The sequence below is a fragment of the Pygocentrus nattereri genome, chromosome 22, assembly GCF_015220715.1.
Source record: "Pygocentrus nattereri isolate fPygNat1 chromosome 22, fPygNat1.pri, whole genome shotgun sequence".
In the NCBI taxonomy this organism is placed as follows: Eukaryota; Metazoa; Chordata; class Actinopteri; order Characiformes; family Serrasalmidae; genus Pygocentrus; species Pygocentrus nattereri.
Window position 1 is genome coordinate 24,658,066 of NC_051232.1, and position 17,373 is coordinate 24,675,438.

Below are 17,373 nucleotides of genomic sequence, written 5' to 3' on the forward strand. Positions count from 1 at the left end.
ATCCCTCTGAAGGCTACCTCAGAGAAATCCATTGGGCAAAATGATAAAGCAAATACTGCATGTAGGTTCACTGGTGGTTTTAAATAAAATGACTATATTAGTGTTGTAGACGTTGCGCCACCTGGTTCCTATCACCACCACTGTAAAGAAATCTGAGTCTATTTCTCTAGAATTAACCATTTAACATCAAATCACTAGACCAATTTAGACCAATATAAATAAAGATGTTACGCTTACATTAAAATTCCTTTTTGATTAACCCTCCTGTTATGTTCATTTGTCAGGAACAGCCATGGTGTTCCCGGGTCAATTTGACCCGGTACATGTTTAATTACCCAAAAGATATCTGAAACCAAAAAAATCCTAACAAGCAGTGTGAATATTTAATTACTAACTCCATTACTAATTATTCTACCAATATTTAGTGCAATGGTGTTCTTTACCTGTAACAGGTAATGGTTCAATTAGGATAATTCACTCGTTTTTCATTTAAAAAAATGCATGTTCAAACTTTTTTTAATGTTTCACTACTTTATTACTTTTGAAATGCCAACATAAAAAACACAATAGTTTTACATGCATGCACTATGAACCAGAAATGTACTACTATCTACACAGCACACGAGTGACATGTCATCACACTGTGCTTTGTGCAAATGAATTTTGCACATTTCACAAGGGTCATGTTTGTCTTGACATCGTCAGATGGCCTGCAGACCTGGCACCAGCCTTTCATCCACTGTGATATTAGGGCTTGGGTTGTAGAGTAGTGGACGTTGCTCTACCCACTTGTCCCACACTGTCCTAATAGCTGCCAGCTTGTCTCTCTGGTCTATCAGCCCTTGTCTCTCGATTATCAAATCGAATTACTCTGGAGAAAATATGAAAAGTCTCCAGAGACATTGTGGCTCGAAATATAGCCCTGCCTGTCTCTGCATCCCACAGACCGGCTGTCAATTCATCCTTCGACTTATAGACCCCCGCCAGGATGAGGAGCCCCAAATATGCATCTAAATGTCTTTTGTCCAGCTCCTTCCACTTCTCCCCCAAAACACGCCTCCCTTCTAGATTTGCCATTTCCAGAATGATTTTTTTGTATTGAATCTGGCACGACCAGCTCAAAGGCTGACTTGATGTCAGTCACACAACTCAGTGCCATCCTAATGGGCCCTGGCACTGTCTTTATTATGTTTTCTGCAGACAGTTTTGCCTGACGCACATTTGGGGATGAAGACCACTGCGTTTCACCATTTTCTTGACACAAATGTCTTGCTTGGAGGAATAGGAATAGCAATTCCCTCATCTGGTTCAAAATCAGAATCACCAGAATCAGAATTTAGCTCAAGATAGTCTTCGTCTTCAGACACATCCTCCTCTGTTTCACTGTCATGATCAATGATGACTTCCAGAGCCTCCTGGACTGTCATCCTTTTGCTTCAGCTGCTCATTTTGTAAAGGTCTGGTCTGCTTGACAGAGCGTAATGTTGGGTGTACTCCCATGCAGAGGATTTTATATTTTGCCCCTCCCCTGTTTAGTGTCCACTGAATGTGGGTGTAGTTTACCCGCGAGAACATAAATGGTTTCTATAAGGTAAAAGTCATAACATCTGCACCTCTCTCTCTGTGTGTGTGTGTGTCTGTGTGTGTGTGTGTGATTGGGGTGAAATATGTCTCACAGTTGCAAAGAAAGAAATACTCTGACATTTTTGACACCCTTTTACCTCCAGTTTGACTGCTGGGTCATATTGACCCGAACAGTATCTATGTGATATAAACATGCAGGGGGTGGTTACAAATATGTGAGATGAACCATTTTCATATTATATGTTGATTACACAATTTAAGGCAAGCAGAAGAAGTTTGATGCTGAAAAAATACTTTTAACTATTTTTCCTAGATCTTCAAACCTTGAAACGGGTCAATTTGACCCGTAACATAATAGGAGGGTTAAATGCACTATTTGCCACGTTTTGTTAGAACAGTGAACACAGTTGATCACACTGTAAGAGAGAGCGGGGCTGGTTGGCGCGGTTTTCACTCTTTGCTGTTTGTATATTTTGGTTCCCCCTGCTGACCCTTAAGCGGAAACTGTGCCAACCAACCCCTGTGTCAGCCAACCCCGTTCTCCCTAAAGGGCAGATATTTAAATTAGAGAGAGATTTCTGAGACAGCAGCGGTTGTCCAGGGATGTCTGGCTGTCAGCCACAAGCTTTCTGCTATATTTCTCAACTAATTTGTCTCTTTATTTCTGTGTATTTTTGTTGTTATTTTGTTTTGTGCATTGATATATATATATATATATATATATATATATATATATATATATATATATATACAGCAGGTTCTTCATCATAAAGAAAAAGCCTTTAACTACTCTAAGAACCATTCAGGTGTGTAACTGGTTCTTTGAGTGTTTATGATTCTTCTAAAATATTAATAATTACTAATAAAAACCTTGTAACAAGCAAGATTTTGATACTGATTAACAGGTGATACTTTGTGCAGCCTTAATTTACAGAATCACTGAGTTCAATTTTTTATCAGTGCTGAATATAGAAAGTGGTGAGTGTCTCTCTTATATCATGGTGAAGGTCACGCAGTTCTTGCTGTCCATCTGAAACATTCCTCCTAGTCCATTAATGCAGCAGAGAGTTGAAGATAAAGGAAGAGATTTGGATTGAGCTTGTAATCCGCAATGCTGTATTAGGACCCTTAATCCAATAAAATCTCCCCAGAGGCTTTTGTAAACTGCATGATTAGGGGTCCGTGGTCTGACCCCATGTTAACTCACGGAGGGTGGTGTGGTTTGTTGACCTATTCTTTTCATGCTAAAGTGGCACTCATGACTTCAGACCAAATCCTCTCCAAACCTGCAGAAATGAAATGTCCCCATTTAACTTTTAATCCCACAGAGATTGGAACTGGGTTACATGAGTAAAGGAATAAAGAATAATTAGGATTTGTGTTCTTAAACAAGAGCCAATCTGGCATCATATTTTTTATTGAATAATCACTGTGGATGGTGCTGTCCTGTATACCAAATTTAGCTACATGATCAAGTACGCCTGTGTTTAGTACAGCCGATACACATGCACTTAGTTTTGTGTGACTTCACTGTGCTATTCCACTGCCCTCTAGGAGGAGAGAGAGAGAGAGAGAGAGAGAGAGAGAGAGAGAGAGAGAGAGAGAATTAAGAGAATTATATACACAGAGAGAAACAGAAAAAGAGTAGCAAGAGGGGAGAGACAAGACTAGAGCGAGAGAAAAAGGGAAAGAAAGAGGAGAAAGACAGAGTAAAATAAAATGAGAGAAGATGAAAAAATAAAAGAGGGTAAGAGAGAGAGAGTTGAGGGAGAGAAAGCAACAGGGGAAGAGAGGAAAAGCAATAGAGAGGAAGTAAAGGTATGAAGAGAGATGAAGAGAGGTGGACAGAGATGGAAGAAGGGTGTGGTCAGAGATAGAGAGACAAAGTGAGAGAGGCAGACAGGTAGAGAGAAAGACAGAGACAGTGGGAGTGAAAGAGTGAAGAAGAAAAGTGGTGAGGAGAGAGAGAGAGGTGGACAGTGAGGGAGAGAAAGAGAAACAGAGAAAATGAGAGAATGCTAGACGACCCATATCCTACATGCTGTATGTTTGTTTGGTTTTTATTATTGTTTTCTTGAGATCCACTTAGTCGTTGTGTTAAACATCCTGTTTTTTTCAGTAACTGTGTCTTTACGCCTGTTACATTTAAATGAGCTTTGTTCTGATTGGCTGCCTTGTGTTGTGTCTGGTTCAGAAGGCAGTCTGGGCTGAAACACTCCTCATAACTTCAGTGAGGGTAGGGCTAACCACTGTAGGCTGAATGGGCAAATAAATATAAATGCATAGTTTTACTAACATTTACTGAATTTTGATAATCTTTTATTAAACTACTGAAAATATGCTTTTGTTTTTTTATGATTAAGGCTCTTTAAATGTTGGCTTGCTAGTTTGCTAGTGCCATTTTGTCTGTTTCATCTTTTTATGCCAAGACTCATTGAAGCCGAATATCGTGGGTTACGAAATGTCTCTTCTTCCTCTCTCTCTCTCTCTCTCTCTCTCTCTCTCTCTCTCGCTCTCTCTGCGCCTGTACTGATCTCATAAAACACAGTAGGGCTATGGGCTGTGTCTCTTATCTCATTAAAGCCTGGTCTCCGGTGAGACTGCCGCTCTTCCTCATTCACTCCACAGCTCATTGATCACCTCTGTCTGATCAATGGCAATTAAAGCGTGCAGGAACACTTTAATCGTGCCGCGAGCATCTCTAAACTGGACCCCCTTGACCTCCAGTGACCTTGGGATGATTGGCAGGGTTGAGATAGAGATGAATGAGATAGTTGATGAATGAGGCACGGATCTAAGGCTATCTATCTGGTCAGCCTCATGGTGTTTCATGACATTTGGTCAACGTCACTGTGGTGCTGTATCAATAAGCCCAGTAGGGGTGATTCTGTATTTTTATTCATGTGTATCCAGTTTTTATTGTTAATTTGATTTGATCTCTATTTTGAATTTCTCATCTCCACTTGCGGGCTGTCATTGAAATATCTGAAGAAGCAGAAACAATCATATATATATATAACAGTAATAATAGTAATAATAATACCTTTCAGAGAACCTGCAGATGGCATATGGGTAAAATAAAAAACACAAATAGACTTCTAAAAATATTCACGTATCTTAGAAATGTATTTGATTTATTTATTTGATTATCTTTACTGTAGAATGAAAAGGAAAAGTTCTTTAATATGCATAAATGAAACGAATTTTAATTCTAGGTAATGTTGAAGCATTTCTGTTGGTCCATTCATCCAAGCATGTTCACACAATGGAAAATGTAGCTGTTGTTTCAAAGAGTGTAAATAAAAATCTGAAAAAATATGAATTGTATGACATATAACCATTTTCTTAATGAACTGCTAGTAGACAAAGGTTTTTTTTAGATTAGGTCAGTCTAAGTGGCTTTTTAAGTGGACCAAAGAGTAGTTACTTTAATAGCTGTCCAGCTGTGTGTGTGTGTGTGTGTGTGTGTGTGGTTTAGTATGAGTAATAAGGACTCAGTGGGGTGCGATTAGTTGGATTTTGTACTTGGCTGCCTCTGTCCTTTTTCTGATTGGTCACACTTTCATATCCAGAACAAACTCCGGCTCTCTTGTTACAGAGATGATTTCTATCCTATCTCTTCTTCCCAAACCACTGCTTTTACTGCTGACATTCACACTCTCTCACTCCACTCAGCACACACTCACACACTAAAATACCATTTATTCCCCTTCATTAGCCACATGCTAACTGCCCAATCACTCGATAATGACCCGGGTGTGTGCGCATTATGGGATATGAGGCAATGACATTATTATGACTTTGAACAAACCTGCATGTGCCTTTAATAATGAGGGTTGAGACTCTTTCACTCTTTGTAGCATGTTGAAGTTTTTAGCTTTCATTTTCCTGTGTTGTTTTCTTTGTTAAAAACCTAAATAAATAAATAAACTGTAAGTGCTGATATTGTGAAATGGAAGCATCTAGAAGCAGCAATAGCTACAGAGTTCCAAGCTGCATGTCACACACTTAAAATGGGTTTCTGTAGCCAAACAGCTAAACACAATGTTGATCACAATGCGCAATGTCAAGCATCAGCTGGAGTGGTGTACAATACACAGAACGTGGAAACATGTTCTCTGGAGTGATGAATCACTGCCCGGCATTCTGATGGATAATTCTTGGTTCTTAGCAACTCCAAATTAATCTCCATTTAATGGTTTTGGGATGTCCAGCAAGCTCATATAGGCGTGGTGGTCAGATGTTCACACACTTTTGCTTATTTTAAGTGATGCATTTCAATAAGTTTAAACTTTTTTATATATATATGCATATAATACTTTAGCAGTTGATGCAAAGTTGGCCAAGCTTAACAGAAAGTTAACAGAATTCACATTTATTCATCTCTTCATCAAACCAAAGAAACCTCATTGCAATAAAAAAATACTTATTTCAGCTATTTTGGCAAAAAGCCACTGCAGTTTTTGGAGTGGCTTTTGGGATTTTTATTAAAAGGAAGTGTAAACTGGAAATTTCCATTAATAAAGAGTTAACTAAAGTTGTGTCTGTCTGGGTTTATTTTCAGGTGTAATAACAGGACTCAGTGTGCGGTGGTTGCTGGACCAGATGCTTTTCCTGACCCCTGCCCTGGAACCTACAAATACCTGGAGGTCCAGTATGAGTGTGTCCCATACAGTATGTATAACATTTTGTATCACACACACACACACACACACACACATATATATATATATATGCACAAACATTTGGTGTATATATGTACACACAAACACACACAGTGGTATTTTAGAGAATGGAGTGAGTTGCCCTTTGAAAACTCTGAAACAAATACCTTTAACTTTAAGTAAGATTTACTTTTTTGTTTGATTTATTTCCGTCCTTGTATTTCAGCAGATAAAATTCTCTCGCTGATTTCCAGCTCATAAATTCTCATCTATGGGCTTGTGTCTGAGAGTGTGTGTATGTGTGTGTGTGTGTCTGAGTGCATGTGTGTGTGTCTGAGTGTGTGTGTGTCCAGCATAGCCAGGGTCCTAAGCGGATCCATATGATAAAATAGCTAAGTGCTATAGTGTGTCAAAATGACTAAGTTGCCAGATAGCTAGCGATAGTGCTTGGCTGTGATAGATTTGCTGTAATGTTATCTCCAGCCTGCAGGTATATTTCTCTGAATGGAAAATACAATGCAAAGCTTTTATGCTTTCATACCCAGCAGCCTTAATGCAACTATGACCTATACAGGAATAGATTTTCCAAGCAAATGAGCTCTTGCTCTGTTTGAAAAGGAGTCTTGTTTGGCAGAAAGGAAAAACATCTCTGCCACGGATTTATCTTTATTAGTCATCAAAGAGCAAAGATCATGTTTGTAGATGTTTTGTTTGATATTTTAGTGTTTCAGAACAGGAATAGTGGATTGTTGTGGAAATTAATTAGTGAAATAGTGTAAAAGTTCAAAAGCGGAATGTTATAGAAGGAACAATGCACAGTGAAGTGATGTAGAAGTGTAAGAGTGGAATGATGTGGAAGTGGCATAGTGGAATGTTGTAGAAGTGGAATAGTGGAATGTTGTAGAAATAGAATAGAATTCTGTAGTGGAATAGTGGAATAGTGGAATGATGTAGGACTAGAATTGTGGGATGTTGTAAATGAATAATAGTGGAATGTTGTAGAAGTAGAATAGCAGAAAGTTGTAGAAGTGGAATATTGGAATAAGGTAGAAGTAAAACAGAGGTGTACTGTAAAAGTGGAATAGAGGAATGTTGTAGAAGTGGAATAGAGGAATGATGTTGAAGTAGAATAGTGTAATGATGTTGAAGTGGATCAGCGCAATGTTTTTAAAATGGACTGCTGATATATTGAAGTGGAATAGTGGAATGTTGTAAAAGTAGAATAGAGGAATTTTATAGAAGTAGAATAGAGTTGGAAATGGAATAGTGGAATGATACAAAAAAACTGAATAATAGAATGTTGAAGTGGAACAGTTGAATGCTGAAGTGGAATAGAGGAATGTTTTTGAAGTGGAATAGTGGAATGTATTTGAAGTGATAGTGGAATGATGTAGAAGTGGAATAATGGAACAATGTAGAGGTGGAATAGTGGAATTTTGTTGAAATGGAATCATATAATGTTGAACAAGTGGAATGCTGGCATATAGAAGTGGAGTAGTGGGATGTTGCAGAAGTAAAATATAGGAATTTTAGATAGGTAGAGTAGTGGAACATTGTAGAAGTGGAAAACAGTATGTTGTAGAAGTGAAATAATGGAATATTGTCATAGTGAAAAGATGGCATATTGAAGTGGAATAGTGCAATATTCTAGAACAGGGATAGTTGTGTATCTATTAAGTATCAAGTTGTGTGCTTTAAGATTTAATCACTTTAGATTTAAGAGGCTGTGTGGATGTTTTATTCTCAGCAGTAAACAGCTGTCTCAGTCACTGTGGAGAGTCCTAAATTCATCCTAGAATTATTTCCTGCCTGTTTCTGCAGCAGACTTGGTTTTATATTGTTGAAAAACAGGGAGTTTTGAGTAGTAGTGTAACTCTAGACTAAGAATTAGAGCGTAACTGTAGTTATATGTAGAGAAGAGCTATCAGATAATTGAAATCTCACTCACTCTCTCCATCCCTGTCTATTATCTTTGTTCTCTTTGAACATTTGAAGGGTGTAAATTTCAAACTCACTAATCTGCCCATAGACTGTTAATTAATAAAGACGTCAATTAAGACCCTGAAAACACTCTGACGAGCTTGATGGCGTTAATTCTCCTGTCCATTCTCCACAGAGATATGAATTATCGGAGTGTACCGTGTGTGTGTGTGTGTGTGTGTGTGTGTGTGTGTGTGTGTGTGTGTGTGTGTGTGTGTGTGTGTGTGTGTGTGTGTGTGTGTTTGCTCTCATATGACAGATCCACCTCAGTACACATTAACGCTGTCACACTCGATCAGAATGCACGACAGTTAGAGGGAGGGTGGATGGGTGAATGGCAAAACATAGGTAAAGATGGATGGACAGATGTAATGATGGGGAGAGAGAGAGAGGGAGAGAGAGAGGGAGAGAGGGCAGTGAAAAGAGATAGACATGTTCTTTCAGCAGGTAATTGAGGCGCAGATGTGGTGTGGGAGGAGGAGGAGGGGCTTGGTTAATAGTAGAATGATCCAGAATAGTGGAATGATTCGGAAGTGGAATACTGCAGAAGAGGAATAGTGCAAAGTTTAGAGCAGAATTAGGGAAATGTTATAAGTGGAGTAGTGAAATGCTTGAGAAGTGGAGAAATGGAACACTAGCGAAGAGAGATAGTGGAAACATTTATGAAGGAATAGTGAAATATTAACAGTGAAGTATTGGAATGCTTGAGGTGTGGAATAGAAGAGTGTTTTTAATGGATTACTGTTGGAGGACAGGCGTAGTCGAATGTTTAAAACAGGAAATGTGGAATGTTAAAAGAGAGGTAGTTAAATGCTTGAGAAGTGGAATAGAGAAATGTTTAGAACAAGAATAATGGGATGTTAAAAGTGGAATAGTGGAACATCCTAAAATATTGTAGAAGACAATTAGTGGAGTGTGGTGGAAGAGGAATCATGGAATGCTTGTGTGGAATGGTTGAATGTTTAGAATAGGAATGTAAAAGCGGAGTAGTAGATTATGGTAGAAGGGTAATGTGGAATGTTTAAAACAGGAATAGTGGAATGTTAGTGGAATGCTTGCAAAGTGAAATAGTAAAATGCATAGAACAAAAACAGTGCATAGTGTAATTGGTGGAGTAGTGGAACATTCTAGGATACTGTAGAAGACAAATAGTGGAATGTGGTATAAGAGAAATCATGGAATATTGATGGGGAATAGTAGAATGTTTAGAATAGGAATGTTTTCAAAGCAGAGTAGTAGATTATGGTAGAAGGGGAAGAATGGAATGTAGAAGTGGAAAAGTGGAATGTTGTCAAGGCAGAGTAGCAGATTATCATAGCAGAGGTGTAATGGAATGTCGAAGTGGAATAGCAGAATGTCCTTGAAGGCCTATATGATGTCAGGCAGTAATAAAGCAAGCAGCCATCCACATCAGCATCGCCTAAAAAGAAGCTCTCTATTAAGCCTTTGATGAAGTCCCTCTCTCTCTTACTCTCTTTCTCTCTCTCTCTCTTTCTCTCTCTCTCTCTCTCTCTCTCTCCCTCACTCTCTCTACCTCTCTCTCTCTCTCTGCTCCTCTTCCTGTTGATGCAACATTGGTATTCTAGTCTGAAAGGTGTTCTTTCAAAAAAAGCAGGAAGAGGGAGAGACAGAAGAGACAGAGAGAGAAACAGAGAGAGGGAGAGTTTGGGGAGCAGGGCGTTATTTTGTTTTTTATCACTTGGGCTGCTGGGAGAAGAAGGCAGAGCAATGGATGTTACTGGCCGGAGCACAGTGGTGTGTGGGTGTGTGTGTGTGTGCATGAGGGCCTGTCAAAGGCTTGGAGATGTTCACCACACAAGCACCACGCACACTGCTGCTCTCTCACCATCTGTACGTGTCTGAAGGAAAGGGAAGTGAAGTGCTGTCAGTCTAACCAATGAGTTTATCCTAAAAGTACAAACACACACACGCACACACACACACACACACACACACACACACACACACGGACATACACACACACACACGCACACACACACACTTTGTTTATATTGAAAGTATATCGTGTCCAGGCCTCTTTAGAGCGTTTTTCCTTTGAAAATACCTTTGTCCTAATAAATTTTACTCAAGTAACTTGATTCAGATTTTGCCTGAAAAATCTTAGAGAATGTTTTTGTAATTAGTTATTATATTTATGTTTAATATTCTGTTTATCAATGGACCGGTGGAATGTTTTAGAACAGGAACAGTGGGATGTTATAGACATGGAAAAATTGAATGTTTAAAATCAGAATAGTGGATTTTTACAAGTGGAGTAGTGGAATGTTCTAATACAGGGACAGTGGAAAGTTGTAGAGGAGAAGTAATGGAAAGAAGAAGTGGAGTAATGAAATGTAGAAGTGGAATATTGGGATTGGTAGAAAAAGGACATGGACTAGTGGAATGTTTTAGAGGAATAATGAAGTGTAGAAGTCGAATAATAGAATGTAGAAGTGTAATAGTCAAATGTTAACACTAAGCTAACATTAGCTTTGGCTTCAATGCCAATAGACGGATTCCTGCATTAAATTTATGGCTATTCCTTTACTCTAAGGGCTTATTATTGACAGCTACACCTCCTTTCAGACTCAAAGTGCTGAGATCGGTCTCTGATAAGCACTGCACCTCACTATTATTTAGTTATTTGATAATGTCTTCAGTTGCATGTATTACGACATCTCTATGTCCTCAGTTTTGACCTGTTTTGTTATAAATATTACTGCTTCTCTCTATTTATATATAGACAGCTAACTTCAGCTACTCATAACAACATTGTTGCTAAGATAGTAAGCTAAGTAAGCTAAAAAGTCGCTAGCTAATCTTTAAAGTCACAAAAACATAGTAGCACAATTCTTGTAAGAATAAAGATGATTAAGATAATCTCTACCGATTGACGCAATAAAAAGTATCGAGGTATTAGCTCTCTTATATAATATATATTATTAAGGTATATGAAGGTATTAGCTCTCTACCTCTATCTACCTCTCTCTCTCTCTCTCTCTCTCTCTCTATAGTGAGGCATGAACTCTGCACACATGCGCATTTTCTAGCAGACACTTTGTACCTACTGAGTGCATGATTACAGCCATTCATTCCACTGCTGATAGTGTTTGGACAGGACATCAGCTCAAACATAACCTGCAGCCAGATATATTCAAGAGATGTCCATCTTTCTCTGTCCTTCTTTATTTTGTCTTGTTTTTTCTTTCTCTCTCTGTGTTGTTTTCATCCATGGCAATGTTCCTTTCTCCTTGCTTTACCAATTAGAGCTGTTTTTGCATACAGTTGCCTTGGAAAATCTGCTGACCTCAATTTATATAATTAATTCTGAAATGATGCATAATTACAAACTGCATTCAGGGAGCCTTTGTTGTACCTTTTTCCATCCTACTTTCATAGTTTTCTACCTTTTATGTTGGCGTCGCCTCGGTAAGCAAATGTGGAAGTAAGTGCGGAACGAGACTAAGGACCTAGAGAAAACAAAAACAGAGAGAGAAAGAAATGGAGAAATAATGAGCGAGTAGATAATGTGCACTGTTCTGTAGTTCAGGTGTTGAGGTAGAGGTCCTGTGTGCTTTGTGTACTACAGAAGCTACAAAGTAAGTAAATAAATAAATAAATACAACTTTTTTTGTTGCATATGTAAATGTTGTTGAAGGGATCCTGTTTGCTTATTTCCCACTGAGCAATGCCACTGTTTATCCTGATAGCGGGAATCATACTACCTGTGCTAGCAAGCTAGCATACTACCTACCTAGCACACTGTGCTAATGCCTTCATAGTGTACCACCTACCTAATATATTGTACTAGTGCCTGTTCCTAGCATAATACCTACTGACTGCAAATTCCCTAAATGTGGGAATCTCGACTGCATAATCTCTGGGGGACTGCGTTCACGCTTTATGGCAGTCGTGGGCTGGAGGTTAGGGAACTGGCAGGTGACCAGAATGTTGCTGGTTCGATCCCCAGTGCTGACAGTCCATGACTGAGGTGTCCTTGAGCAAGACACCTAACCCCCAACTGCTCCTTGGGCGCCGTGGATAGGGCTGCCCACCGCTCCGGGCAAGTGTGCTCACTGCCCCCTAGTGTGTGTGTATTCACTAGGGTGTATGTGGTGTCTCACTTCATGGATGGGTTAAATGCGGAGGTGGAATTTCCCCGTTTATGGGATTAAAAAAGTATCACTTAACTTAGCCCACTGTACTAACGCCTGTTCTTAGTGTACAACCTACCTGATGTACTGTACTAGTGCTTGTTCCTAGCATACTACTTACCCAGCACACTGTTCTTAGCGTACCACCTAGCTAATCACTATTCACTACATCGGACTATGCTGGCTACTATTGTAGAGACAATAATAACTGGTAGATTTGACAACTTGGACCAGTTTGAAACAGCAGGATCCTAAAATAGTGACATGTAGCTTGAAATTGTTGCAGTTTGGGACACAGCCTTTGTTTTTATGTGCTGTGTGTTGCGTTATATCAGCCAGTGTGTCCAGCTTTGGCTGTAATAGCAGAGCCAATGGACTAAACAGCACTAACAGCTTTATGAGGATAATAAGAGAATGAGCTGATTGTTTTGGCAGCTCCGGCCGCACCTGCTGCTTTCTGCTTTCTTCTCTATCTACCTTCATCTCTCTCTCTCTCTCTGACCCTGTCCTTTTATTTAGGTCTGTTTTTTTTCTGTTTCTCACTCTGTGTCCCTTAATTTCTTTCTGTTTTCTCTTTTCCCACATCTCAGTCAGTGGACTATTAGGGCTTAACCTTCAGTTCAGACCATAAAGGTCAAAACTTGGTAAAAAAACAACAGAAAACTGCCTCTATGATAATGCTAATTGCTACTATGACATTTCAATAAGCATATTATCATCAAGCTAGTGCTGTTCCAGATTAAACACAGGCGTTTGAAGTTTGTATCACACATTAACGTATATATTATCTTGTAGCAGTTTTACAGTGACTCTGTCAATAAAGAATCCTGACACACAGCTGCCGCCGCTGGTTTGTTTCCAATAAAACATTTAGCAGACGCTCTTATCCAAAGAAACCTGATTAGACAGCTTGCATTTAATCAGTGATTTATCTTGAACTTCCAGAAGGCCCAGAGTGAGGTTTTTCTCAAGATATTGAGCCTACCCTTTGTAGTCAAAATGTGATTGGTTAATCCCACTATCAGTTCCTGATGATGTTGGTTGTTAATCTAACATGTAAGGCCTTCTGTTCAGCTCCTGAAGTCCTAACCACTGGGAAAGCTCATTTGGCTGTATATACCAAGACACCATGGGAGGTTTGGTAGACATTCCTCTTTGGGCAGTTAAAGATTTATTTTCCTTCTGTTACCAACCAATCAAATGATATGTTTTGTTTATTTTCTAGGTGAAAGAAAAATGAACACGTCCTCTACAGAGAACACACTTCTGTACATTTTGATGTACAGTTACTGTTTATTGGGGAAAAATAAGTCATAACACGTGGCCTGTGCAAAAGTTATGTCACATTTTATGCAGTTTTTTTTCCAATTTGTTAAACTCAACTTAGAAAACCACGTTATAAAATTAAGAAAACATGTTATTTGACCAGCATTGAACGAGTGTTCAAACTTTTGCATGTGACTTAAAGTATTAGTTATCAAATTTTATGTTAATTACAAGTTGGTGCATTTGTAACTGAAAGTACTCAAAGAAGAGCAAAAGTGAACATTTGTGATAGAAATAATAGCAACAACAATAATAATAACACCAAATATGATGTTTCTTTTCACTCTCTCTCCCTTTCTCCCTCTCTGTCTCTCTCTTTCTCTCTCTCTCTCTCTCTCTCTCTCTCTCTCTCTCTCTCCCTTTCTCTTTCTCTCTCTCTCTCTCTCTCTCTCTGTATGTGTGTGCATGTAATCAATCTTATATGCGTATGCTGATCTCTTTCCATCCCATTAGCTCTTGATGTTTTGTCATGTTTTTTTTTTCTTTTAACAAAGAGCACCTGTGCTCCATTAGTGACCACTCGCTTGCTCATCTGCCCACATGTTACCATGACGACCTGTCTCGGCCAGGGGTCATTTGCTCACACCAAGAGTGAACTGCAGTGCTGCTCTGGTCCTGGCTAACAATGTCAACCCGAGGCCCAAGTCCAGCCGCCCCCTATTTAACACACACTGCTTTGTTGGAATAAAATACATCTAGACAGCGAAATGTGGTCAGGTGTTTGATAGTTGAGGGTGATTTCAGGGTTCACCTGCAACAAGAATCGAATTTAGAACTGAGCCAAGTGACCGCTTGTGGTCTTTTTGTTTGTTTATTTGTTCATTTGTTTAGTTAGTTGGTTAGTTATTTAGTTAATTTTGGTTTAGACATTTTTATTATATTTTTATGTAAAACTTTTTACTTGTGTTGTTTATTCAGTTAAGGATCATAGAACAAATAATAACTAATAAGAATAAAATATAAAATTAACAAATATTTTAAAAAGATCACGTGCAACTAAAATTTAAAACCAAGATAAGCAATAATAATTATGTATCTAAAATATATCAAAATATAAAAGAAAAAAATAAAAGTCTGGCAGTGTTCAAACATGGTCAGCTGTTTGTGGGATGAAGGTGATTTCAGGGATCGCCTACAGTGGGTGTTGAATTTAGAACAGAGCCAGGAAGCTGCTGGGGTTTTGGCTGTACAGCTGAGCAGTGCCGAGTTTTAGAGAGAAGAAAAACAGCTCAACCTCATAAAATCCCAGACTTATTATATACTAAAACGTATTGTTCAGTAACTACAGGGACAACAATGCAAACTGACTGAGCAATTCTCAGTAATAAAACTTTTGGCTTACCGGTGAGCCCTGGCCGTTTAAGTTGTTAACTTCTAGTTACCAGCTTGAACTCACAAGGTTTTATTATGCTGACCCCTGCTTGGACACTCTTATTCAGAACATTTCGAGACTTCTAGCACTGTGACAGCAGTCTGAGGCTGAGGAGAAGATCAGGCGATGGCTAGTTATTAGTAAGATAACATAACAATTTACTCTCTGCTACAGGAATGTCCACAGAGGTCAGATTCCTTCTCAGTAACTTCAGAAGACATCGGCATAGTTCAAATTCCATACATAGCTACCTTTGGTTATTTTGCTACACATATTTTCTTTATGTATTAAAGTCTAATTATGTAATGTAATTATTAACTTAGTGATGTAATGAGTTGCATTTTGCGTGGGCAGGTTTAAATCTATAAACAAATCCATGGCAACAATAACAGATAATAAACAGATACTTTCCATAATGCACGATTACTTTTCATCAAATTCAAATAATAATAATAATAATAAACTTCCTCTCCTATTTACAAACACAGATATGGTGTAGATTCAATTAGTGTACAGTCCAAAATGAGCAACAAGCCAGAAATGGCTCATGTAATATTACAACATACTTTAGTTATCACTGCATTTTTTATACTACAAATGTAAAACAATATTAATTGTAGTCTTTTACCTTATATATTTGGTATATTGCTTGTGTACAATTACTGGCATAGCTAAAGGCTAAGCATGTGCTACGTCTAGAACATATGTCGCTTTATAATGCTTTAAGTGTAATATATTGCCTAATAATATTAATAACAACAACAATGGCAATAACAACAACAGTAATAATAATAATAATAACTTCAACAGAGTGATTGTCCAGCTTAAGCTTACTAAGATGTTTCTTGGTGTTTGCTATGGTGTTCCAGGTGGTTGCTATGGCATCCCAGGTGGTTGGTAAGCGGTTGCTATAGTATCCAAGATGGTTGCTAGGGTGTTCCTATGCAGTTGCTGTGGTATCCCAGGTGGCTGCTTGGAGGGTACAAGGTTATTTCTGGGGTTGCTATGGTATCCTACATGGTTAATAGGGGGTAACTAATAGACGTCTGTCATCATTTTGTAATGTAGACATTTGCACCCCATTCTTTCCTATGGGAAAAATATATCACTTAATGATGATAATTATACAAAAATTACACGTCAAATTAATAAGCTTTATACAAGCATGTCACTCCCAATCAGACTCAACATTGATGTTTTTATAGACATGCCTTATATGTCTTTATTTATAAATAAAGAAAATAAAAGCAGAACCTCAGAAGATAAAACACTGTCATAATAATGAAATAAATAAGATACTGAGGGTGCAAATACAAAGCATGCCTAGACGCCCACTTTAGGTCATAAAGGGTTAAAATATTTTTTTAAGCAGCTTTTTAACACAGCTCTGTGTTAGTAAACTCTGGACAGTTCTGTTTCAGCGGCCACTGATGGATCCTTTAATGAGCTTCAATCAGAACGGCATATTAAAAATAAATTGAGGTCAGTCACCCGAGCGGATGAAAAAGTGAAGCGTCTCCGTATCTGATTACACGAACGCTTCCTCTGGCATCTCGTTAAGCGCCGACTTCGTCAACAATCTAAAAGGTGCTAGTGTCCAGTGCTGACTGAGAGTGACCAGCGAGACCGTTGTTTTTATTTCTCAAATACATTTTCACGTCCAGGAAATTTGCTGTGGTGACAGAGATGTAAAATATTACCAAGACGCAATTAAAGAAATAACCAGGCATTGCTGTTTTTCTCTTCTTCTCCGTTTCTGGTAATGGTAATAAATTGATTTATTCATTCTGACTTGTCATCGTTATTGTGACACAGTAAGTCACAATGTTGAGATGATAGGTCACAATATTGAGATTATAAGCCTCTGTTACACTGTAGGTCAGTTATATATACATATGGCATTATTTAGACATGTTAAGTCAAATGATCATTTTAATGCAGTAAGTCAACTTGGTTTGAGAAACCTTTATTATTTCAATATAATTTGTCAAATATTTGACATACTGCTGTCAGAAACAGTGAAAGAGTGTTTTCCCCCTCTGCCTGGAGGGAATGGGCTTCTATAAAAAAGAAAACATCCATCAAGTGGCTTCTGCTCTGATAACCAATCACTGTCATCACACACACCTGTAATCATACTCTTCCATGGTACACACTTCTTCACACACACACCCACACCCCCTTCCAGATCTGTGCGTCCTCACACTGGGAAATGGGGAATATTGTTGTTTCTTCAGTTATAAATTCTCCACCATTAAATATGGTATGTTTTTGTTACTGGTCTGCTGATTGT

General features: G+C 38.4%; 1 protein-coding gene across 17 annotated transcripts in view; it reads left to right on the forward strand.

Moving 5' to 3' along the window:
* Window positions 1-17,373, forward strand: part of LOC108427443 (adhesion G protein-coupled receptor L3-like) — a 444,945-nt gene that overhangs the window by 247,310 nt on the left and 180,262 nt on the right. For all 17 annotated transcript variants that reach the window (XM_037533074.1, XM_017697583.2, XM_017697582.2 and 14 more), the window contains one exon: window positions 6,149-6,258. In XM_037533074.1, coding sequence (XP_037388971.1) covers window positions 6,149-6,258 — 110 coding nt within the window. The remainder of the gene's footprint in view (window positions 1-6,148; window positions 6,259-17,373) is intronic.